The sequence below is a fragment of the Callorhinus ursinus genome, unplaced genomic scaffold, assembly GCF_003265705.2.
Source record: "Callorhinus ursinus isolate GAN/ISIS: 27379988/994484 unplaced genomic scaffold, GSC_fseal_2.0 scaffold1, whole genome shotgun sequence".
NCBI classification, from domain to species: domain Eukaryota; kingdom Metazoa; phylum Chordata; class Mammalia; order Carnivora; family Otariidae; genus Callorhinus; species Callorhinus ursinus.
In genome coordinates, this window is record NW_027397063.1 from 115291129 (window position 1) to 115313365 (window position 22237).

Here is a 22237-nt window from a genome sequence, read left to right on the forward strand (position 1 = left end):
ATCGTAATATCAATATTTTTGTGGTATTGAGCGAAGATGTTACTCTCCTTATCAGGGGTCAGCACACTGTGACCCATAGACCCATAGACCAAATAGACCAAATCTGGCATGCTGCTTGTTTTTTATAAATAAAGTGTTATTGGTACAGAGCCATTTTTATTCTTTCACAAATTGACTGCTTTTGTGCTACAAGTTGTTATAGAGAATGAATTGCCTGCAAAGTGTAAATATTTTGTTGGGCCATTTACAGAAGTTTATAAACTCCTATCCTATGTCATACTGTTTCTCCAACATACACCCTCCCACTTCCCCCACCTTCTTTTCCTGAGATTGTGATTTTTGGGCCATTCTGGTTGCATTGGCATTTCTGGTAGCATCTCATTAGATTTGTTGGAGTTGTAGGATGGATCTAGAATTGGGTCTTATTTTGTATTCTTTGGGAAATACAAACAGTGTAGTAGCAGATACTTTCCCTTTTGTAGGTTTCATCAAGATGCAAATTAGGACTCGGCATACTGTGATCCTGCATGAGAACAGTGGTTTAGATACAATGAAAGTGATCAACAGTTTATGGAATTATTTATATTTTTATTGCCCCAGTTCATTTATATACCTCTTTCCCAAGAGATTGCAGACACCTTTTAATTGGTTTCCTGGCCTTGTGTTTTTCCTTCAGGTATCTAAAACAAAAAAACTGTCTGAATTTCTTGACCTGCTTGAAAAACTATCAATACCTATCCTCCTTTTTTCCCCCAAATATAGAAGATAAAATGTAAGCCCTTTCTAATTACTTAACTCATGTATCTTAATACTTCTTAACTTAAAGAATTTTGGGGGTGTCCGCATAATATTTTCTTTCTTTCTTTTTTTTTTTAATCTTTGTCCTGCCAGCAGTCCTGCTCTTACCTGGCATGCTCACTAATCCTATAGGTGTTAGCTGATGTGTCATGCCTCCAGCAAAACTTTTCTTTTCCCTCAAAGTTGGGGTAGGTTTCCTCCTGTGGTCCTGTAATGTTCTTTGCTTTTCTTCTAGCACCATACTTAACATAATGTTTTATAACCCTTGTTTCTGCCTAAACTGCACTTTTTTATCTTATATTATTAGGTATTTGATAGGCCCATTAGAAGTATGTCTTTGATTAAATACGGAACAGAGGTTGTATTTAAATACATGTTGTATTTAAAGAGAAGTTACATCGACACAATAGTATTTAACATCATTTTTTGGTAACTGAATTTTTTTCATTAAAATGTAAACCTGTATTATGATTATGGGTAGTAGATAGTGGTGATCTGTTAGGTGGGTAAATGAATTTTGCTCTCCATGTGTCAGTGGGAGATTGTACTCTTGGTCAGTTGAGATCTAAGGAACATTTATTGGGGGCATACAGTTCTCTGAGGATTTTGACATATATTTTAGCAGCATATGTTACCTTCTTTAATGCAGCCAGCCAGCAATACCATGTCTGCATTGTAATGAAAGGAAATACATTTCTCACTATTTGTAAACTTCAGTTTCCGTCATTTATAAAGTGAAGACAGTATATTAGAAATTGATCTCAGTGTACCTGGGTGGCTCAGTTGGTTGAGTGTCTGACTCTTGATCTCAGTTCTTGATCTCAGGGTTGAGAGTCCTAGCCCCATGTTGGGCTCCATGCTGGGCGTGGAGCCTACTTCAAAAAAAGAGGGAGAAAAGAAATTAATTCTCTACAGTCTCCTCAAAAACAAAAATATTTTGACCCATCAGTTCTTAATGTTTAGTTCAGTAATGATTATTATAAGTAGACACAAGAAAGGTAATTCTAGTGAGTGACCTTTCTTTTTAATTTTTTTGTGACCTTGTTATTTCTTAGCTTACTTAGATATTATTATCACTGATGAATTTGTCATCTTAGTGGTGTTAACTGTTAGGCATTGTAAAATATTATCAGTTACCACATATTTTTATATTCTGCTACATAGTATAGTATCTGAAGATATGTTAGGTTCTGGGGCGAAAGAGCATGTAGTAGAGATTCAGTCCATGTTGTCGTGAAGCTTATATAAATAGGTATTAATGAAATAATCACAAATACATAGATCTGCCATTATGGGTGCTAGGAAGGTACATTAGAGAATTTTGTGAGAATTTTACCACATGCCTTGATTTAGTCTACTTTTCTATGGAAAAGACAGTTGAGCTTAACTCTGAAGCAGAGGAAAGGTTTGGAAAGAAGAAGAGATAGGGTATTAATTTCAGGTTGAAGGAATGGCATATACAGAGACCCTGAGTTAGGAGGAATCATGGTATATTTGAGAGACTGAAATAAAACTGTTCTACCTCTTTTTTCTTTTTTCAGGGTTGGGGATGGAGAGTGACATGAGATTAAGGCTTGTGAGTAGAGTGGGGCTATATCATACAGGGACCTGCTTAAATGATATTAGGAATTTTGAGTTTTTCTTCATAGGGACAGTAAGAAGTCACTTTAGGATTTTAAGAATGGAAGAGATGCATGGGAGAGATTTAGAAAATCACTCTCAGAGTAGTATAGTGATTATTTGGGAGGGGCAACAGTAGAAGCAAGGAGACCTATTAGGAGGAGAATATTGTATACTGGAGTGATTACAGTGCAAATGGAGAGAGATAGACAGAATTTAGAGAGTTTAGGGAATAAAAATTCATTCTTATAAGATTTGATTTGGTTCTTCCATTCTCTTAACTTCTGTCTAGTAGTATTATAAATGTGAACATTAGCCATTGGCAGGGTTTTTGTAGTTTTTTTTTGTAGCAGTTGGTCAAAGTTTGAATTTTTGATCAAGCATTCTGTGTCTGTTCTAGAGAGAAGTTTGTTACTATGTAATAAGAGTTACTGTACAAGGACAATTGTTTTAGCTCTTTAATAGTTTAAAGCTAGAGACAATCTTAAGTGCTCACTGATAGGGAAGTAATTAAATAAATTTCATATGTATTATGAAGATTACTATTCTGGAATTCTATGTACTTGTATGGAAGATTCCTATTAATTAAAAAATTTAAAACTGAAATAGAAGAAGAAAGTAAAACAATAAAGTAAGTAAATAAATCATATTTTGATATGTATAAATATAAATAATTATGGGAGGGTAGTGGTCAAACTGTTATTCTTCAGATTGGGATTCAGAGTTAGGGAGGGTGTGGTAATATGAAACTCTTCCTTGTATTCTTATATCCTCTCTATTGCTTGAAGTAAAAAAGATTATATATGTATTCTTGTATATTCTAATAAACACACATACATATACTAATTGGAATGTATTAGTAATTTGTTGGTAATAGCCATCACCTTTTAAACTGGCTGCAGTTGGCAGAATTAGAAAATAAATTGGACCTTTCTCTTTTATCAGTAAAGTGTAGTGCTCAAGGATAAATTATTTTCATGAATGGGTTACATATTATATGCTAAAACAAACATGTTCCTATAGTTGCTTTCTGATTTAAAGCATCAAAAGCACTAGTAGATTCTGTCCACACAAGAGAAAAATAAAACATAGTATTTGAGATAGAGAATTCAGGTTTACCTTGAGATCTAAGTGGACTGTGCCACTTAATAGGTATGTGACTATGGACAAGATTATCACATTTTCAGATCTTTCATTTGTTTGTTTGTATTGATATAATATGTTTTCTTATGAGGTTTTTGTTCATGTTTATTGTAGATAATGTATATAAATAGCACACAGTATATGTAAACATACTCTGTTTGGTCTAAATTGAGGAAAAATGCAGTATGATTTATTATTCTTTAGTGGAGATGAATAAGACGAACTAGATCAGGAATTGACTACTACTAGTGGCTCAGATTCCTGCTTTTCTGAATATTATTGGACTATAGGCATGTCCATTCACTTACATATTATATATGGCTGCATTCAGGCTATGATGGTAGAGTTGAATAGTAGACAGACTTTAAGACCCCCGAGCCTAATATATTTACTGTGTAGCCCTGGACTAGATTAATATTATTTATAATTTTAATTTTATTTTTTAAAAAGTTTTGTAAAAACTTTCATTCCGGTATAATGAATATACATTGTTATAGTAGTTTCAGGGTAAAATATAGTGATTCAATGCTTTGTGAATCCCTTGACTGATTTTTATAGACATACTTATTTTACTGCTTCCTACTTTTATTACTCTTGCTTTATGGTATTTCCTTTCCATTCAAAAAGTCCCCTTTAACATTTCTTGTAAGGCTGGTGTAGTCGTCATGAACTACTTTAACTTTTGTGTGTCTAGGAAACTCTTTATATCTTTTATTCTCAATGATAGCCTTGCTGGATCGAGTATTCTTGATTGCAGGTCTTTTCCCTTCAGCACTTCCTTTCAGTGGCACACTATATTGTGCTACTCTCTTTTGGTCTGCAAAGTTTCTGCTGAAAAATCAGCCGATTGCCTGATGGGGTTTTCCTTGTATGTAATTATTTCCTTTTCTCTTGCTGCTTTTAAAATGCTCTCTTTTTCACTACTTTTTACCATTTTAATTACTATGTGTCTTGGTGGGCACCTCCTTGGGTTGATTTTTTGTGGAGCCCTCTGTACCTCCTGGATGTGGATTTTTGTTTCCTTCCCCAGATTCAGGAAGCTTTTGCTATTATTTTTTCAGATGAATTTTATTCCCCCTTTTCTCTCCTTTCTTTTTCTGGGATCCCTATAATGCAAATGTTATGCTTATTGGTATCACTGAGTTCCTTATGTCTTTTTTTTTTTTTAAGATTTTATTTATTTATTTGTTAGAGAGAGAGTGAGAGCACACAAGCAGGGGGAGCGGCAGGCAGAGGGAGAAGCAGGCTCCCTGCTGAGCAAGGAGCGTGATGCTGGACTCTATCCCAGGACCTCAGGATCATGACCTGAGCTGAAGGCAGATGCTTAACCAACTGAGCCATCCAGGAATCCTGCTTGAGTCTGTTTCCATTTATTATCATTATTATTATTATTATTCTCTCTCTCCTGTTCAGCTTCATTGCTTTTCGTTAGTCTGTCCTCTGGTTTGCTGATACATTTGCTTCCTCTAGTCTACTGTTTATTCCCTCTAGTGTATTTTTAATTTCAATTATTGAGTTCTTCATCTCTGATTGGTTCTTCTTTTATATTTTTTATATTTTCTATCTCTTTGTTAAGGCTCTCTTTGAGGTCCTCTACTCTTTTTCCAAATCCAGTGAGTATCTTTATGACTATTACTTTAAATCTTCTCTCAGGCATATTACCTCCATTTCATTTTAGGTCTCTAGCTGTGATTTTTGTCCTGTTCTTTTATTTGGGTCATATTCCTCTGTTTCCTCATTTTTGCTAACTCTCTGTGTCTTATGTTTTGTCTCTATGTTTTAGGAAAGTCAGCTACATCTCCTCCTATTGAGTTCCCTACGGTACAGTGTCCCCTATTCACCCAAACCTTTGGTTTCAGGGGTGTCTCCTGTGAGTGTTTTATGCAGCTTGCTTTTGTGGCTGAGTTGCATTTGCCTTCAGTCTGGTCCTCTGTAATGGCTCTTTCTGCCTGTTGTGGGCAGGGTTTGGTTCTTTGTTATTAGTGTGCCTGTCTGGGTGGCCTTGGGATTTAGTTAGGTCAGGACAGGCATTTGCCAGAGCTGCGGTAGCACCAAACTGCAGGGTACTCTCCCTGTGTTGACCCATGAGAAGCTTTCATTGGTGGGGAGTGCCTGCGTCAGACCAGCTGTCTACCTCCAGCCCATTGCCTGGACTGCAGTCAAACTGGTATGTTGGTTTTCTTCCCCTTTACCCAGGGCAGGCGTCATGTTAGTCCCTGTTGGGACTGCTTGCACATTTCCCTGCCTGTGGCACAGCTTTGGATAGACTCCTGTGGAGGCAGGGCTGGAGGGGGTGGGTCCACAGGAAAGCATGAGGGTGAGAGAGCTGTTTTAGCAAGCTAGATGGAGAGTGTGTTTGTACTGGTTCTGTATGTGTCCATGTATCTAGGCTGAGTGATGGGGAGGGAAATGACACTTGCCAGCTCTTTTGTTCTTGGAGAAGTCTCCCAAAGATCCCTACTCCTCCAGCATATGTTCTGAGATTAGTAAACAAATCTCCCTCCCATAACCCAAGTCGTTTTTCAGACTGCTGCTTCTGTTCTGTATCTCCCTGGGGCTGTATGTTATGCTATTTGTTATGCTATTTCATGCCTTTTTTTTTTTTTTTTTAAAGGACAGGGACTCTGTTTTCTATTGCCCTCTAGCTCTCCCAGAGGCAGCCTGCTGATTTTTTTAAAGTTCCTGGTGTTAAGCCCCAGCTTAACTTGCAAAGTTAAGCTCCTCTGGTTTTTAAAGCCAAATGTTATGGTGATTAATCTTCCTAGTGGGGGTCCTCCATGCATGGGGTGCCTGGTGTGCCTGGTGTGGTGTCTCTTCTACTCTCCTGTCTCTGCCTTTGGCTTTTCCTGCCCTCTCAAGGACAGTCCTGTGGGTCTGTATGGCTCCCAACAAGTCTTTGTCCTTCCTCCCCTCTTTGATGTGGCCTTTTCTCTACACTTACCTGTGGGGAGTCTGTTGGTGACAGTCTTTTGGTTGTTTTCTGGGTTATATAATCTTGATGTTGGTGTTATCTAGTGTATCTGTGGGTTGATGTGAGCCTAGGATCCTCCTGTGCCATCTTCCTCAGAAATCTTTTTTCTGTTTACAGTTTTAAATACCAGCTCACCTTTGAAGATTTGCAAGTAAGGAAATATATGATGTTAAGAATGTTACTGGCAATATGTCATATAGAATGCCTTGCATGAGGGAAATAGAAATAGATAAGTTGAGATTAATTCAGGGAGTGGTGATTATTGTACTCATCATGGAAAGAATTGGAGAATTATATGGAGGATAACTTGGGAGCACTTGCTAGCTAATGGCACAAGAGGAAGATTGATACGATTCTAGGAATATGAGTAAGACAGGATAACTGTGACCATGATAAATTTGCATAACAACTTAAAGTACACTCATGCATTAACTAAATAAATCAATTAATTATATTGCCATGAGCAGAGAGCTAGAAATAAGTCAGTGTTGGACTTAATTTTTATATGTGGTATTTGGTGAATTTGATGTGGCATTCAAAGAAGCATGTTACATGTGACTTAAAAATCTTGAATTATAGATGATCCAGGTCTATTTTTAAAATTTTTTAAAATTTAAATTCAATTTAATTAACATAGTGTATTATTAGTTTCAGGGGTAGAATTTGTGATTCATCAGTTGCATATAATACCCAGTGCTCATTACATCATGTGCTCTCCTTAATGCCCATCACCCACTTACCCCATCCCACCTCCCACCTCCCCTCCAGCAACCCCAGTTTGTTTCCTGGAGTTAAGAGTCTCTTATGGTTTGCCTTCCTCTCTGTTTTTATCTTATTTTTCCTTCCCTTCTCTTATGATCCTCTGTTTTGTTTCTTAAATTTCACATATGAGTGAAATCATATAGTAGTTGTCTTTCCCTGACTAATTATTTTGCTTAGCATAATACCCTCTAGTTCTATCCATGTCGTTGCAAATGGCAAGATTTCATTGTATGTATATACGTACCATATCTTCTTTATCCATTCATCTGTCAGTGGACATCGGGGCTCTTTCCAAACTTTGGCTATTGTGGACATTGATTGCTGCTGTAAACATTGGAGTGTGTGTGCCCCTTCAAATCACTATTTTTGTATCCTTCTGGTAAATACCTAGTAGTGCAATTGCTGGGTCATAGGGTAGTTCTATTTTTAAATTTTTTGAGAACCTTCATACTGTTTTCCAAAGTGGCTGTACCAGTTTGCATTCACATCAACAGTGTAAGAGGGTTCCCATTTCTCTGCTTCCTCTCCAACATCTGTTATTTCCTAAGTTGTTAATTTTAGCCATTCTGATTGGTGTTGGGTGGTATCTCAGTGTGGTTTTGATTTGAATTTCCCTGATGGCTAATGATGATGAACGTATTTTCATGTGTCTGTTTGCCATTTGTATGTCTTCTTTGGAGAAATGGGTGATCAGGTCTGTTGATAATGTATTGAAGTGATAGAAGTTATACATCAACTGGATGAGATCTCCCAGAGAGTGTGGTATAAAGGGAAGAGTAGCTGACACTGAAGAATTGAGCTTTATGCAATTGACACAAAGAGGAAATGATAGTGAGAGCATTCATTGAAGGAGATGGAGAAATAATAGATTGTGTGTTGGACTCCCCTTTGCTGTATTCCCTTTGTTGTATTTGCAGTTTTATGCATATCCTTTATACTGTTAGTAACATAACATTTAGTGAAGAAGTTGTTGTTCATACTATCTATATCTTTTCAGTGGTGTGCTAGAGTCAGCCTGTACTGTCCTGGAGAGCTGAATATTAAATTTCCAGGAATTTCGTTACCCAGTTAAATTAACATTGTCATTATAAAAATATAAAATATTAATTTTATGTACTTAAATAAATCATATTAAAAATAAAAGTAACAAATCCTCAAAACTCACCACTTTCTTTTTTTGTTTTTTAAGATTTTATTTGAGAGAGAGAATGAGATAGAGAGAGAGAGCATGAGAGGGGGGAGGGTCAGAGGGAGAAGTAGACTCCCTGCTGAGCAGGGAGCCCGACACGGGACTCCATCCCTGGACTCCAGGATCATGGCCTGAGCTGAAGGCAGTCGCTTAACCAACTGAGCCACCCAGGCGCCCAAAACTCACCACTTTCTAATTAGTTTATGTGTTACTGTTTTCTATGTTTTTGAATTTTTTATTTACACCTATTCTATTTATATGGTAGAAATACTTTTTAGTGGTGCACTACTACTGTTCATTACTTCTCAAGTCTGTTGATATCACTTTGGCAGTTTGAAATTGTGGTAGGAATATTTACATTATGAAAAGCAGTAAACACTACAGATCAGGGCTCAATTTATTGTTTTGTCATTTGTCTGTAGACCTAAAGTGATGAAGTTATTGTTAATAATGCAGATTAAATTTAAAGGTATATCAGGTTTATAGCTATTATAATATATAATATACTTCCTCTCATAATGAGGAAGTATATTAATCCTTCTAGTATTTGAGAACTGTTACTGATTCAATAAGAAGTTGCCCACACCACTGACTGATGAATGAAGTTCTAACAAATGTCTTTGTCATTTCACTTGTATCCTATTCATTAAGTGAACAAAATTATCAATGATCTTTCATTTCAAAACTGTGTGTGTTCATCATTTGCAGCCAAAGGTTAGGTATGGATATAAGAATAGCAAAATTATCATTTTATGTTAATTGATTAGTTGTATGGAATTTACAATAAGAATATTGTGTATCTTTTTATTGTCAGTAAATTGTTATATATCTTTTATATCAGTAACATTTTTAATCATATTTTTTTGAAGAGCCAGTTGTTAAACTTTTACTAGCACACTGTTGACTTTCATGATTTTTAAAAAATGAATAAAATTCCTAAGACTTAAATTTTTTGTATTGATGAATTCATTTTTTACAACTGAATTTTCATTTATATTTTGTATAGCAACTGCCATTTCCAAAGTCATTTCCTTCTCTTTGTTTATCTGTCAGTTTGGGGATTCATGTCACTTAATGTTATGTGATACAGGCAGGAAGGATAACTCAGTTTCCTAAAAATTTTTTCTGGAAGTGGAAGAAAAAACACTTCTTATCAGCCATATTCCAGGAGGTAAGGAAAGTAGTGGAACAGAACTGCATTGTATGTATGAATTAATTTGTTCGCTAAAATAATATATCACATTTTCTAGGGACTCAACTAATGAAACTACTGCCCATTCTGATGCTGGCAGCGAACTTGAAGAGACAGAGATCAAAGGAAAAAGAAAAAGGGGTCGTCCTGGTCGGCCTCCAGTATGTATTATACTTCTTTGTTCTTGTAATGGTTACTGAGTAAAGGGGCTTGATATAAGCTGTATGTTAATTCTAGTTCTGTTAATACTTTTTAAAAATTTTGGTGGCATATTAGAGATTCTTGGAAACTTTGCTTCATGAATTGGATTGACAGTGATCAGAAAACAAATTTGATTTTAGTATCTTTTTTGCTCTCCATGCTTCACTTGTAAATAAATTATGATCCATATAAAGACATGGAGAAGATGATTAATATGAAATGAGATGTAGTTAGTTATGACTTTCCTGAGTTTTAGATGCAACTCTGATTTCTTGTGAGCTCTTAAGTGTGCATTTTGGTAGTATTTAGTTTGGGATTTTGGCCCAGTGTCAATATATTCTCATTGATACATGATTGAGAAGTTTAGAAGAACTCTGGCTATCCATACTTTGAGAGGATATCTTTATATATTTTTGAGTACACCAGTCATCATTCAGTTTAAGGTAGCATAAGCTCTCAGAAAGTATCACTCACCATGTCAGGGGTTAAGGTCTGTACTGTTCTGCACTTGTTTTTATGATACGCTTTGGTATTAGCAATTTTTTTCTATTTTATGAAAGTTCTTATTATGAAAAATTTCAGTCTCCTTTTGTGAGAAGCATAATACTATAATGAACTCTCCATATAACCATTACCCAGCTACAGCAGCTATCAAGTCATGGCTAATCTTTCATTTCTCCACCCCGTATTTCCTTCCCATTTTATTTTTAAGTTATGTAGACATCATTCCATCTGTAACTATTTCAGAATGCATTTCTAAAAGATACAGGCTTGCTTTTTCTTCTTTAAAATTCTTATCATTGAAGTATAGTTGACATATAATGTTTAGTAGTTTCAGGTGTATAACATAGTGATTTGACCATTCTGTATATGAGGCAGTGGTCACCATGATAAGTGTAATTACTACCTTTCACCATACAGTGTTAGTACAGTATTATTGACTGTATTTCCTAAGCTGTAGTTTTTATCCTTGTGACTAATTTAGTTTGTAACTGGAAGTTTGTACCCCTTAATCCCCTTTACTTATTTTGCTCACCCACCCCCCCCAACGCCTCCCCCTGCCCCTTTGGCAGCCACCACTTTGTTCCCTGTATTTATGAATCTCTTTCTGTCTTCTTTGTTTTTTAGGTTTCACATATAAATGAAATCATATGGTATTTGTCTTTCTCCATCTAACTTATTTTACTTAGCATAATACACTATAAATCAATCCATGTTGTATGGATGTCCATCCATTTGCCATACAGATAGAAAGATTTCAGTTTTCTTTATGGCTGAATAATATTCCAACGTGTGTGTGTGTGTGTGTGCGTGTGCGCATGCACGTGCACACGTGTGTGTGTGTGTGTGTGTGTGTGTGTGTGTGTCTCCTGTATCCATTTATCTATCAATGGACAATTTAGTTTTTTTCTGTATCTTAGCTATTTTAAATAATGCTGCAGTGAACATAGGGCTGCATAGATCTTTTTGAATTAGTCTCTTCATTTGCTTTGGGTAAATACCCAGTAGTGGAATTACTAGGTCATATGGCATTTCTATTTTTAATTTTTTGAGGAACTTTCATACTGGTTTTCATAGTAGCTGTACCAGTTACATTCCCACTAACAGTACATGAAAGTTGCCTTTCTCCACATCCTTGCTAGCACTTGTTACTTGTTTTGTTTTTTTTTTTTTGATGCTGGACGTTCTAACTCGTGTGATGTGATACCTTATTGTGGTTTTGATTTGCATTTCTTTGATGATTATTAATGTTCATCATCTTTTCATGTGTCTGTTGGTCATCTGTATGTCTTCTTAGGAAAAATGTCTATTTAGGTCCTCTGCCCAGGACTTGATTTATCTTTATTTAACAATAAATATCATTATCATATCTCAAGATACAAATATTGTATAAATATCACCAAATAACAACTTTAAAGTTTATAATCATTTCATAAATATTATCATTTTTAAGGTATAGTTTGTTGGTTTGAATCATGATGCATATAAAATCCACTTGTTGCAATTGATGGTAATGTTAATGGTAATATTAACCAGTTATTATAAATATGTCCTTGCGAATTTTTTTTATATTATTGCTATTCTATTCATGTTTCTTTGCCTCAGTTTTTAATTAACCTCAGTGAATCTTCATAACCATTAATTTTCTAGCACAATCTTAAATTTAAAAAAAGTTAGAGGGATGACTTCTACCATTTTCTCTACACTCATATATTCCACCTTTATTTAAAAGGAAAAAACTGTGGAGGAAAAACATACATTAAAATCACTCTTTATAATACTTCTCAATTTTGTTAGAATATTTGGTGGTAGGGGCGGCTGGGTGGCTCAGTCGTTGAGCGTCTGCCTTCAGCTCAGGTCATGATTCCAGGGTCCTGGGATCGAGACCCGCATCGGGCTCCCTGCTCGGCGGGAAGCCTGCTTCTCCATCTCCCACTCCCTCTGCTTGTGTTCCTGCTCTCACTGTGTCTCTCTCTGTCAAATAAATAAATAAAATCTTAAAAAAAAAAAAAAGAATATTTGGTGGTAGAATATTCCTTATGAAAGCATTCTGCGAAAAGTGAAAGAGTTTTACACTTGGATGCTGGAGACTATTCTAGTTCTCCTTACTATCACTGTATGATTTTTCTGAGGCTATAGGCAAGTTACATTGTTTTCACTAGGATTCAGGAGTTATAGGTGCAAATTGGAAGTAAGACTAAACTTGCTTGAAGGTTGGAGAATGAACTGCTTATATGATTACTTACTTCAATTTGTTTTCCTCCAACTGAAATTCTTAACTTCATAAGATTTAGATTAAGTGCTTCCCTCTTCAAGAACGCCTTTTTTTTTCTAAAGAGAATTTATCACCCCTTCAACGAGCTATTACGTTATTCTTTAGAACGTGTCTAATTTTGATGTGTCTCTAGCTGCATTCCTATAATATTTTTGCTTTTCTTATTGAAAAGGAGTATGCATATCCAAATTTAGCTCTTCTGTGGGCAGAAATATGATTTAGTTTTTACTAAAATTGCTACTCCATAATCTAATAGGTAAATAGTACATTTCCATCCCATGTTTATAGAATTGAAGAAGAGTTTGCCAGGATAGGATAGTGCATTCTAGAGACTTGTGTTAGACTTTAGTCCATATTTTCATATGTACCTACCCAGTTCATGGGTATCTATACTTACTTCCACCTGACTCAAGCCCATTTCTTGATCTTGAAAACAACACAACTTCCTGAATTTCTACCCTGGCTTTGCACTAAGCTGATGCTATTTATGTCATTTAATTGTAACTTCAGTACTATGAAATAGTCTTATATGTAGTTTACAAAATAGAAAACAAAAGTATGAAGTGGTAATTTGACTACAGTCACACACAGCATACAAGTGGCCTAGCTAGGGTTTGAACTCGTATCTTAAACTCCCAAAGTCTTTCTATCAAGAATTCCAAAATGCCAAGCTATTAATTTGTATTGAGAGGTATAGTTGTCAGAATGATCAGATTTGCATGTTCTCCAGTATCTGTTCTGAAGATTGCTTAGACAGTTTTAGTCAGCTGGCTCCATTTTGGACAATTCTAAGTTTTGATTGATACGTGCTTTGTTTAGCTGTTTTAATACTGTTTATATTTTTTAAGAGACTTAATGATCTCTGATGTTATTTGTTTACTGAGCCATATGAATATAAATAGTATAAGGACTTTCTGTTATGGGTAGTATTCTTTTCATTTTTAAATTCTTACGGGGCATCTCATTATTGGTATTTCTTTTTGGTATACTATTATTTCAGAGACTTGTTTGTTATTAAACCACTCTTATAGTTTCCTAATTCAGATTCGTAATTGTAGCTCTCAAATGATTAACGATCTCTAAACACACACACTTTCATGTTAATACTAACCCTTTGATTATATTAACAAATAATAGACATCATTTCCTTTGTCAACACACACTACTCCCTTGGTGATCACATCCAATCTCATGACTTTAAATACCATGTATAAGTTTATGTCTCCCAGATTTGTGTCTCCTGGCTGGACTTTACTCTGGACTCCAGAGTCATTCAAATGTCTGTTTAGTTTCTTCCTTTAGATATTTAACGGGACCACGATGTTTAAAAACCAAACTCCCAAGCTGCCTATCCGCTGCCCACCTCTTTTCAATAACGGTCGCTTCCACCCTTTAGTTGCTCAGGCTTTAAACCTGTAGTCATCTTTGACATTTTCTTTCTCACCGGTATTCAGTATATCAGCAAATCTGTCCAATCGATTTTCAAATTGGGTCAATAATTTTTTAGTACAAAACTGGTTTAAGCCACTATCATATACTTTTGCTCAACTCTGTCAGGCTTGCTCCTTGTATCAGGGCCCTGTCTCATCTTCTTATTGTCACCTTCCCTGAAGGTGATATTTTAAATTGCAAATCCTCACTCCTACCCAAGGAGACTTACACACACATGATTGTGTGTGTGTGTGTGTGTGTGTGTGTGTGTGTGTTCCCCTCTCTCCACAACACTTGATTTCTATCTAACATAGTAAACATTTTACTTAGGTATTTATTGTCTGTCTCCACGTACTAGAAGATAAGCTGCATGAAGGTAGGGATTTTTATCTGGTTTGTTTATTGCTGTGTAGTAGTATCAGACTTTCAGTTAAGTATTCTTTGAATATATGAATGGTATTTAATTTTGTTAAATTGTCACTCTTTTTCCTCTAGTGTTTAAAATTCTTTTATTTTGAAATAATTTCAGATAGAGAAAATTTGCAAGAATTCTACAAAAAATTTCTGTGCAGATTCTTCATACAGATTGTCCACATATTAGCGTTTTGCTATGATTGTTTTATCATATTTTCTTCTCCATATATAGACACATTAGATGTAAATATATATTTTTATATGTAAACCTGTACAGTATCCTTCCCCCTTATCTACAGGGGACCCCCAGTGGATGCCTGAAACTGCTGATGGGAACAAACTGTATATATACTATACCTATGATAAAGTTTAATTTTATTTAGTTATTGAGAGAGAGCACGTGTGCACACAAGTGGGGGTGAGGAGCAGAGGGAGAGGGAGAGGGAATCTTAAGCAGGCTCCACACTCAGTGCAGAGCCCTACATGGTGCTCAGTCTCATGACCCTGAGATCATGACCTGAGCTGAAATCACGAGGTGGATGCTTAACTGACTGAGCCACCCAGGCACCCCAGTAAGTTTAATTTATAAGTTAGGCATATTAAGAGATTACCAACAACTAAAAACAATTAAAATAATATACTGTAATAAAAGTTATTTGAATGTTGTGTCTCTCTCAGAATATCTTATTGTAATGTACTCACCTTTCTTGTGATGATGTGAGATGAGAAAATACCTACATTATGAGATGAAGTAAGGTGAATGATGTCATTGTGTCATAGTGTTAGCCTACTATTGATCTTCTGATAAGTCAGAAGGAGGATCACCTGCTTCTGGACTGTGGTTGACTGCAAGTAACTCGAACTGAGGAACGTGAAACTATGGATAAGGGGGTCTGTTATATTATTTATCTGTTATTACTTTTTAACTGTTTGAGAGGAACAGACATGGTGCCACTTTACTTCCAATTCTTTAGTTATGAATTTACTTAAAATCAAGGACATTCTCCTACACAGCCAGAGAACAATTATGAAAAGGAGGAAAATAATATTGATATAACACTATTATCTGTACATTTCATTCAGTTTTTACTGGTTGTCCTAGTAATGCCCTAAGGACAGAAAAAAAATTGTTTCTCCCTGGGTCAGAATTCAGTCCAGGATTTCATTTTGCTGTTAGTTGTCATGTAAATCAACACATCTGTAACCTAACCTTAGTCTCTGGTTTAATGTTTTATTAAGGATTTTGTTTTCTTTGTTCTATTTAAATGACAACTTGGACTTGTATTCTCAGAATTATTTAACTTTTACATGTGTCTTGGCTGAAAAGGAAGGTAAATAAAAAGAGATACAATTTTTAATTTCTATATATTCATACACATAGATGGAGAGTATACAAAAAAATACTAACAAGCATCAGAAGAATAGGGTAACAGGTAAATTTGTAAGAGTTGGATCTCCTAAATTACTTGGTACTTTTATGTAGAATATTATGAATTTCATGACATTTAAATATTTTACATAATTTTTAATGGCTTTATGGTATTTTGTACCAAATTATTTAATTAATCCCCCATCATCGAACATTTATGTTAAAAATTCTTCATTAATCTAACCCATACTGACATAAACTATCTCACAAATACATTTTCCATGTGGATATAAACTTTCCCAAATAAATTTTTCTAGATCCTTTGATCTTTTTTTAAATTCTAAATTTTTAAAATTGGAGTTGGTCAGTCAAAAAAGTATGCCATGTTTTGAAAGCTTTGGATGTATATTATTGGTTGGCCTTTCACACAGCAAAATACACAGCATTACCCATCTTACTGTTGATTATAGTGATTATTAAAAATTTGCTTGTTTCTGAGTGGTGTAAAATTTTAACAATATGTTTTGAAATATTGATCATTTGTGTTTCTTTTCTGAATTGCCTATTTGTCATTTTCTATAGCACTTGTCTTTTTATGTTTCTAAGAAACATAATCTCTTTATAAAATGATTTTTGTAGCTTAAGCCTACACACTTTTATGATCACTTTTTGAAATGTATTCATCATTTGGACTTGTATCTCCTTTCTCAAACCAGCTTTGTTGCCTGTTACTAATTTTTCATTTAATATTTCTCCTATTGACCAGTTTTTAGTTCGGACTTCCTTAAGTTTGTTAAAACATAGCACAGTTCTCCCAGGAACTCACAATTAAAATGTGACTCACCATTGAGTTGCCTTATCCCCCCCTTCCTTTCCCTTTCTCCTATCTAATTAGACTCCAATCTGATAAATTTTTATTTCCCAGTGTCTTCTACATCTGTCTCTTCTTTTCCTTTTCTCAGTTTCCTTTTTTTAGGTTTCACTTTATAGGGAGTTTGAACTGTTACCTTCCTACCTTTAGTAGGAAGTCTTTTCCCTTTTCAGTTCCATTTTAAAAAATATTGTCAAGTTGACCTTTTTTTAACTTGGTCAGATAACAAGAAGTGTCTTTTTGTTGTGAGTTACGTTCTTCTAACTTACAACCTAATATTTTACTGTGTTTCCTTATTCTTAACCTTTCATTCAGTCAGATACATTTCTTTGTTCTTCTCTGTGTAGGTGTCTTGTGTTTTCCCACTTCTGTACCTGGTGTTTTTTTCTTTCTGGAATCCTTGCTTCCTAAATTCTGTTTATGCTAATTGTACCAGTTTTACTAATCCATTAAGTCCCAACTGGCAGCTCATCTCTTCTGTGAAACTTTCTCTGGTTACCTGTTACTGGAAATCATCTCTCCTTTCATAAAACCCTTCCAGCACTTGCCTTAAACCAAATTTCCATGAAACATTTTTTAAATTTATTCATTTTTAAAAAAGATTTTATTTATTTGAGAGAGAGAGAATGAGAGAGAAAGAGAGCATGAGAGGGGGGAGGGTCAGAAGGAGAAGCAGACTCCCTGCTGAGCAGGGAGCCCGATGCGGGACTCAGATCTCTGGACTCCAGGATCATGACCTGAGCCGAAGGCAGTCGCTTAACCAACTGAGCCACCCAGGTGCCCTGGAACATTTTTTATATACTGTAGTTTACTATATTATATTACAGTTATTTGTGTTTCTGGTTTTCTTTTAATTATTTATATGTAATGATTTTGTATTGTTATTCCAAATATGTTTATATACACTATTGTGAAAGGGTAGGTGTTACTGCACATTTAGAGCTTATGAACAAATTCAAGTAAGGCACAAAGCTAAAAAGCAATGTTGGTATATCTGTGTCTCAAGTTTCTAGGAAAGTCATTGCACATTCAGAGTGCAATTCATTTTCTATAGAGCATGGGGGTAGACTAGTTTAGGATGGTTAATTTTCCTACACAGCAGTGCTAACTTAAAACAGTTTACCACAGGGTGCCTGGGTGGCTCAATTGGTTAAGCAACTGCCTTCAGCTCAGGTCATGATCCTGTAGTCCCGGGATCGAGTCCCACATAGGGCTCCCTGCTCAGTGGGGAGTCTGCTTCTCCCTCTGACCCTCCTCCCTCTCATGCTCTCTGTCTCTTATTCTCTCTCTCTCAAATAAATAAATAAAATCTTAAAAAAAAAACCCAGTTTACCAGAAGTGTAGGTACACATTTAAGTAATAGATACTTTAAATAAAGCATTTGTTCTAGACTCTGATATTTGATTACATAATTTTCACAAAGATGTAGTGAATTGTGTAAGACTCATGAATCACAGACCTGTACCTCTGAAACAAATAATACATTATATGTTTAAAAAAAAAAAAGAAGATAGTAGGAATGGGAAAATGAAGGGGGGGAGAATCAGAGGGGGAGACGAACCATGAGAGACTGTGGACTCTGAGAAACAAATTGAGGATTCTGGGGGTGGGGGATGGGTTAGCCTGGTGATGGTTATTAAAGAGGGCACATGTTGAATGGAGCACTGGGTGTTACATGCAAACAATGAATCATGGAACACTACATCAAAAACTAATGATGTATGGTGATTAACATAACATAAAATAAAATTAAAAAAAATTTAAACTACAAAAAAATGCAGTGAAGGGTGTATAGGTTTATTAATTCATGAGCATGTTTTCTATAAAAGTCATTACTTAATAATTTTAGTCAGGCTTTGTTTTGGTAGTTTTGTTTTCCTACGTGTAATCATTAGCATCTTTTCCCCCCACTCTGTCCCTGGAATGTCTAGCAGTGAACACATGACTCTAGTTTTCTTTATTAGTAACCCTGTGGACCATGGACATCTCACTTACACTATTTTTAATGGGATTTGAAGCATGAGTCTTCCTCCACCACCAATTAACGACATTGTATTGGGATGTTGGAAAATATATCTTAAATACTGTAAGTTCTTTGAAAACCATGTGTGGTAGTGTATGGAAAGATCAACTTTTTTATGTATCTGGTACATAGTAACTGCATGATGAATAAAGAAATAAGAGTTGTGTTGAACTGTAGAAAAAAATTTCTTTTTTCGTCCCTTGTGTTCTGTAGATTGAATCAGTTTGAGTTTGTCTTTGCTAATGGTTAGATTCAAGTTCTGCATATTTGGCAATAATACTACATAAATCTCACTTGAGTTCTTAAGCAGGAATTCTGGAAGGTAGACTAGGTGAGGTGAGACTCTGTAAGACGACATAGAAACTGGGCATGCTCACTACGTTGAAGCAGGTATTTGGGAAGAGATCCACTTGATATTAATAGAAGAAAGATATCCTATTGAAGAAGTAGTTGGGGTAGATGGAGTAAGTGGATCGTGTTCCATCAGGGAGACTGTGTGTGACCTGGATCAGTAAGCATTTAGACATGTCTTCTGAACTAGATCTGTGCCATATATGTGGTCTGGTACCCTCTTGTGGGAGACCGACCTAATGGCCTGGAATTCAAGGATAAGACGTCAGTCCCTGGGGTAGACTGATAATGGTAGGACAGGACTATAGCTCTAGAGGTGCTGGCTTATTGGCTAGGTTACTAGAGTATTAGTAATGGTCTCTGAATTAAGGCAAGGACTCAGTTCTTAAGATGACACAGTGTCAGAACTGAAACAACTAAGCAAGTTTGATGTGGAACATCATCCATTTCTTTCATTTGAGAGCACCTTGGATCCTTGTTTAGGAATGGAAATACACTTACAGGTGGCCTCACCTATGTGGCAGAAATGTGTAGGGAAGGGAGCCTGTCAAGTCACAAGTAATTAAAGGCTTATGTATATATTATTACCCTTTAAAATAACTGTCAGGGGACACCTGGGTGGCTCAGTTGTTAAGCGTCTGCCTTCGGCTCAGGTCATGATCCCGGGGTCCTGGGATCAAGCCCTGCATCGGGCTCCCTGCTCAGTGGGGAGCCTGCTTCTCCCTCTCACACTCCCCCTACGTGCGCTCTCTCTCTCTCTCTCTCACTGTGTCTCTCTCTGTCAAATAAATGAATAAAATCTTTAAAAAAATAAAAATAACTGTCAGAATCCTTAATTTTTAAATTCCCCCTACACCTTTGCCCCCCTTGCCAAACTCCAAACATACATATGATTTGAGTGGGATAAGTGTAGTTATATGTCTGAGATGGGGATTATTCTCACGACTGCAAAATTGTATCCTTTGGGTATAACCTAAGATCATATGTATCCTGGTGCATTATTATATTCTCCCTTCTTACTCTTTTTGTTAGGGTCAGTCTTTCTGAACATCTTTACTGTTTATTACTGTCTGGATTTGGGACATGGGAAAATCACTCTTGGGATAATAGGGATAAGATTAGATAAGATCAAATGGAATTTTATGTTTTTACCTTTTCCACCCTTTCTGACCCATGCTAAAGGTTCCCAGGTGTGAGATTTCTGGTTTATTTCCCCTTTATTATTCATGGAGTTTAGTTCATACTCTGTATATACTATGTATTTATAATAATGTATGTGTGTGTGACACACACAAACTTTTCTATGCATGCACAGGCTTATTTGTCATAGTGTTATTTGTAATTGTAAAAGATCCAGAATAAAATAAATGTCAATCAGCGGGTTAATATCTAAAAAAAATTAATGTACATCTGTGCAATGCAACACTGCAGCTTTCAGAAAAGAATGAAGGTATTCTCTAGGACATACTATAGATTGACTAAAATATGTGCAAATAGAATGGTGCAGAATTGTGCATTAGTAACATAAAATATAATAGATATGTGGAAATATACATACGCATTTAGGTTTTTTCCAATTTTTTTTTATTCTGGTGAAATAAACCTAAGATTTGCCAGCTTAACCATTTTTATGTGTACACTTCAGTTGTATTAAATACATTCATAATATTGTGCGGTCATCACCACCATCTCTTGAACTTTATTCATCTTTTAAAAGTGTAATTCTAATAAAATAAATAAGACATGGATATGCAATGTTAGGCATAGAAAATATAGTTAGTAATATTGTAAGAACTTTGTACAGTGATAGATGATAGCTGGATTTATTGTGGTAATCACTTTGTAAAATATATAAACATTGACTCATTATGTTGTACACCTGAAACTATTATAAAATTGCTGTACTTCAATAAAAACAAAAACTCCCTATTTCTGTTTTCTCTAGCCTCTGGCAACCACTTTCTGTCTCTGATTTTGACTGTGTACCTTATTTAAGTGGAGTCATATAGTATTTATCTTTTGTGACTGGCTTCTTTCACTTAGCATAATGTCTTCAAGGTTCATCCATATTGTAAATTATGTCAGAATTTCCTTCCTTTTTAAGGCTCAATAATATTCCGTTGTGTGTATATACCACATTTGCTTATCCATTCATTCATCAATCGATACTTGGGTTGCTTCCAAGTTTGAGCTATCATGAATAATGTTGCTGTTATGATGGATGTACAAATAACTTTTTGAGACCCTGCTTTCAGTTCTTTCAGGTATATATGTATATATAATTGTTGATCATATGGTAATTCTTTAATTTTTTGAGGAACTGACTTACTGTTTCCCATAATGGCTATACCATTTTACATTCCCATCAGCAGTGCATAAGAGTTCTAATTTCTCCACATCCTCTCCAAGAATTGTTTCTCTTTTTAGATAGTAGCCATCTTAATAGATGCGGGGTTCCATCTCATTGTAGTTTTGATGTGCATTTCCCTAATGATTAGTAACATTGAGCATCTCTTCCTGTGCTTAATGGCCATTTGCATATCTTCTTTGGAGAAATGTGTATTCAAATTATTTGCCAATTTTCAAATCAGGTTCTTTGTTTTATTGAGTTTTAGTAGTTCTTTATATATTTTGGATATTAATCCCTTATCATATATATGATTTGTAAATATTTTCTCCTGCTCTTCCAACTTTTGCTCTTTACCCATTGAGTGGTTTGGGCACCCTTGACAAAATCATTAAGCCATATATGTGAGGGTTTGTTTCTGGGCTCTTTATTATATTCCACTGGTCTGTATGTTTGCTTTCATGCCAGCACCATGCTGTTTTCATAGTGTAGCTTTGTAATAAGTTTTGAAGTCAGGAAGTGTGAGTCTTCAGTGTTGTTTTTGGTTTTTTTTTTCAAGATTTTTCTGGTCATTTGAGATGCTTTTGAGATTCCCTATGAATTATAGAATGGGTTTTTCTATTTCTGCAAAACAGGTCATTGGGATTTTGACAGAGATTGCATTGAATCTGTAGGTTGCTTTGGGGAGTATTGACATCTTAACAGTATTAACTCTTCCAATCCATGAACATAGAATGGGTTTCCATTTATTTATTTATTCTTTAATTTCATACACATTT

The 22237-nt window shown here is 35.4% G+C and overlaps 1 protein-coding gene across 1 annotated transcript in view; it reads left to right on the plus strand.

The window, feature by feature from the left end:
* The window catches only part of STAG1 (STAG1 cohesin complex component), a 428102-nt gene that overhangs the window by 132311 nt on the left and 273554 nt on the right, over positions 1-22237 (plus strand). The window contains exon 3 of the mRNA XM_025881833.2: positions 9734-9836. Coding sequence (XP_025737618.1) covers positions 9734-9836 — 103 coding nt within the window. The remainder of the gene's footprint in view (positions 1-9733; positions 9837-22237) is intronic.